We start from the raw sequence: 3,739 nt of genomic DNA on the forward strand, positions 1-3,739 counted from the left end.
CTACATAAGAAAATCATTAAGTCAAACATTGCTGTTGATTCACTTTGTCCACAGAAAAAAAAAATAGATTGGAATAATGCTTATAAATCAAAACAAAATAGTTTCCCATAAACTATCAAAAAAGGTTTAAGCTTGGAATCAAAAATTCTAACAGTAAATTAAAGTCTTTAAAAAATATTTCATTAAAAAAAAAATGAATTGAAATGAAGAAGTAAGAAATTTAGCAACAAGAAAAAAGAATGAATCCTCGAAAAAAATGCTCAATTGTTGGCATTTAATTCGAAAATTTAAGTATTAAGAAAAAGAGCTCCATTGTTTTTTTGAAAAAATGCTTCCCGGTTTATCAATGAATCAACAGTGAATTCGTCACCACCGGATGACTATCCTTAAAGATTAATCACTTTCGATCAACACACCAATTCATTCTGCCTACTTTTTATTAATCCAGTGTCAGAATTAATTTCACATTTTATGGTAGAAAGAATTTCATTTATCTAACTCAAACCTTTTTTTTTCCTTTTCTAACCTTCTTATTACTTTGACTTTTATTTCGTTTTGTGTTGAAAAAAATCCAATTATTTGGACGGATAGCAATAAGAAAACAACCAACAGATAGCAATAGATGACATTCCGAAAAAAAAAGAAAAATATTGAAAATCTACTATACAGAGCTCCTACAATTTAAAGGAAAGTTCAAGTGAAACAAAATTCATCTTTCAATCAATTTTATTATAAAAGACATCCAAAATAACACCTTGCACTGTCTGTTCTTATTCGGAATTATGGCAATGACAGGTTATGCGATGGTTTTAGTATCAGTTAATATAATTCTGTAAAGACTGAAGATTTCAGGATAAATAATATTGTCAAAGATCCTTCAAATGTCGGAAGCTTTCACGGGAAGAGACTTATGAGTGGTGTCATGTGCTTTATATTATCTTTCCTTCCAAATTTCAAAGAGTTTAACATATCGTTGTTTATTTGAAGGGAAGCAATTAAACAAGAAGTTGCATCTTAGCTAATAAAGTATGTAACTAAAGAGCCTTTACCAATTGGTAATTAAGAACGAAGCAAAATGTCACATAAATGTCACCTAATCTCTAGGTATAAATGCTCAGAAATATCAGGAAGTGTTTGTTTGCATTGCCTTTGAATATGTCGCTGCTTTTACTGCTTAAACATTTTGTTTCCTTATACAAATAAACTAAACGACAAGCTGTATATGAAAATTTCACATATTTCTCATTAGCATGCCCAAATATTTCCAACAACTATAAGCAGAATGATACGGTATGAATGCGCTTATTAGTTATAGAAGTAAAAAGAAGTAATTTGAAAATTTGCATAACAGATATTTGAAAGAATGAAAGTGATCCTTTTTACTTTCAAATAACAATATATTCATTCCAATAAATATGCAAATATAATTGCATTTTGTTGATAAGCTTTGAAAAGTTGAGACAAGTGATAACAATTGCTTGTTATGAGAAGAGATATATAATGGAGTGAGGAGAGTGGAAGAAATCTGAAATTGAAAGCAATTCCCGAAACAATTAGAACATTTCGGTTGATCACAGCATTTGCACCACAAAAATCGATGACAGTGCTTGGATTAGTCACCGCCGGATGACGTAATGATACATATTATTAAATTAACTAACGAAAATTAAAAAAAAAAAAGATGAGGAAGAGATATTTTTTTTTGGAATACATTTCATATCAGCGAGACTGGTACTGATTTTCATTACTTGAACAGTGCTGTACACATGACAGCATTTGCGTTGCTATTTTTAAGCTTTGCGATTTACATTTCACGACATACTTCTGCTTATCTTCACTACCACAATGGGTCAAGTGAGATTCGATGAAATCCGCAAACAACTGCGAACAGATATCCGGCTATGAACCTTACGAGTTCAGATCCGGCAATCCGATGGGAAAAGGGTGGGAAGGTGCTGTCATATGTGCGCGTTCATTTCCTGTCAAATGGAAAAATATTTCAAAACAGTTCAGACAGCAAGTAATGGAGAATAAATAACAAACAATAATTGTAAATATGTGCTGTACGCCATGTGTGTGTGTGTGTGTGTGTGTGTGTGTTTGTGTGTGTATGTGTATGTGTGGGTATGTGTGTCTGTGCGGTAATACTAATTTCCGAATAATATCCATCAAATTTCATAATAGTATCCATCAGCCAACAATTTCACCCTAATTATCGTTCTAAAGAATGATTTTGAAAAATCGAAAAAAAGATCAATCAATGAACTGATTAATGAAATGTTAACAACAATGTTTGTAAGTATAGCAAAAATGAATTACAATTAGTACTATAAATATATGCAATAATAATCAATTAGTAAAATGAGATCTGAATTAACATGATTTATGAAACATACAAATGCAATTACAGTAAAAGCATTTTAGACGAATTCAATTCACCTTTCTCTTTTATGACAGTCTCTTTCTTGCTGTTCCGGAAAATAATAAGTGAAAGTTACAATTCCAGTAAGTTTCTGTAATCAAAAGGAACCCATCACCAGCTAATCATTTCATCTCTTGTCTCGTACGGTTGACCTTTTGACGGACTAGAACTACAAGGATTTACTTTACTGAATGTTCTGGTAATTTCGACAAGATAAATTTAAAGGAATTCATTCCTTCATACCTCCACATTTTCGCCATCTCTCCTAAGAATTCCATTACTATGGAAGTCAATCTTGCAATTAGTACTATAAATATGAAAAAAAAAAGTACTATAAATATAGAAAAAAGAGCTAAAAATATGCAAATCAATCACAAATTTTGAAATTTCTGACAGTATAGTAAACACTTCAGCTGGAATCAATCCAAAAAAATTGCCCATAACTCATTTGTCACAGACATTAAATTTGGGGAAAATTCCATCTCTTCAAAGATTTGAATTTTGAATAACTGACATTGAAAAAATTTAAAGACGACTAACGATCCCACAATTTTTTTAATGTTTCTGCGTAATTACACATGCACAAACATACACATGCACACACACATACATGCATGCACACACACACACACATGCATATACACACAAACTCAACATACACACATACATATATACAGGTACAGATAAATATACACACAAATTTCTTTGCCTTTACTACAAGAAACTTCTCAGAGTAAATGCTTTTTTATAATGACTCAATGATGGGAACATTCTCTAATGAAACAGTTATTATCTTTTTTCATTTCCCGAGAGATTCCAAAGAATTAACGGTCGTAAAAGTAACGGAAAAAAAAAACTGAAATATTAAGAAAAGGATTTAGAATTAAAATTTGAAGAGAAGGCCTGTTATGACCATAGAAAAAAAGAAAACATAAGGACTAACAGACTGTTAGATGGCATACAGATAAAAGATACAAAATAAAGTTGAAAATTAAGGAGAATGTTTTTTATGAAATGAGAACATCTCAACTTATTTCCCTTTAGAGTGTCCATTTAGGCTTTCAAGTACAGTTTAGAATGATGATGAAACATGAAGACAAACAGAGGAATGTCAAGAACAGAACATTTTTCCATTTACAGAAAATCAGATAACTGGAGAGAAATGAATAAAATATTTGGTAAGGAAGATGAATTGAAATGAACAATTAAACGATTTATGTTGTCAATCATTTTTAGGGTGCCAACGTTTAAGCTTCAATTTTGTATATTGGAATAGAATGAATTATGATGTTATGCTAAAAAAAAAAAAAAAAAAAA

The 3,739-nt window shown here is 30.6% G+C and overlaps 1 protein-coding gene across 1 annotated transcript; it reads left to right on the plus strand.

Moving 5' to 3' along the window:
- Window positions 1-1,864: 1,864 nt before the first annotated feature.
- LOAG_13509 (hypothetical protein) lies at window positions 1,865-2,038 on the plus strand (the record flags this gene model as incomplete). Its single annotated transcript, XM_003149015.2, has 1 exon — window positions 1,865-2,038. One exon carries the CDS (start codon window positions 1,865-1,867, stop codon window positions 2,036-2,038), a length of 174 nt encoding a protein of 57 aa, XP_003149063.2.
- Between the last annotated feature and the right edge of the window lie 1,701 nt (window positions 2,039-3,739).

This window comes from Loa loa (genome assembly GCF_000183805.2).
Source record: "Loa loa unplaced genomic scaffold supercont3.19, whole genome shotgun sequence".
In the NCBI taxonomy this organism is placed as follows: domain Eukaryota; kingdom Metazoa; phylum Nematoda; class Chromadorea; order Rhabditida; family Onchocercidae; genus Loa; species Loa loa.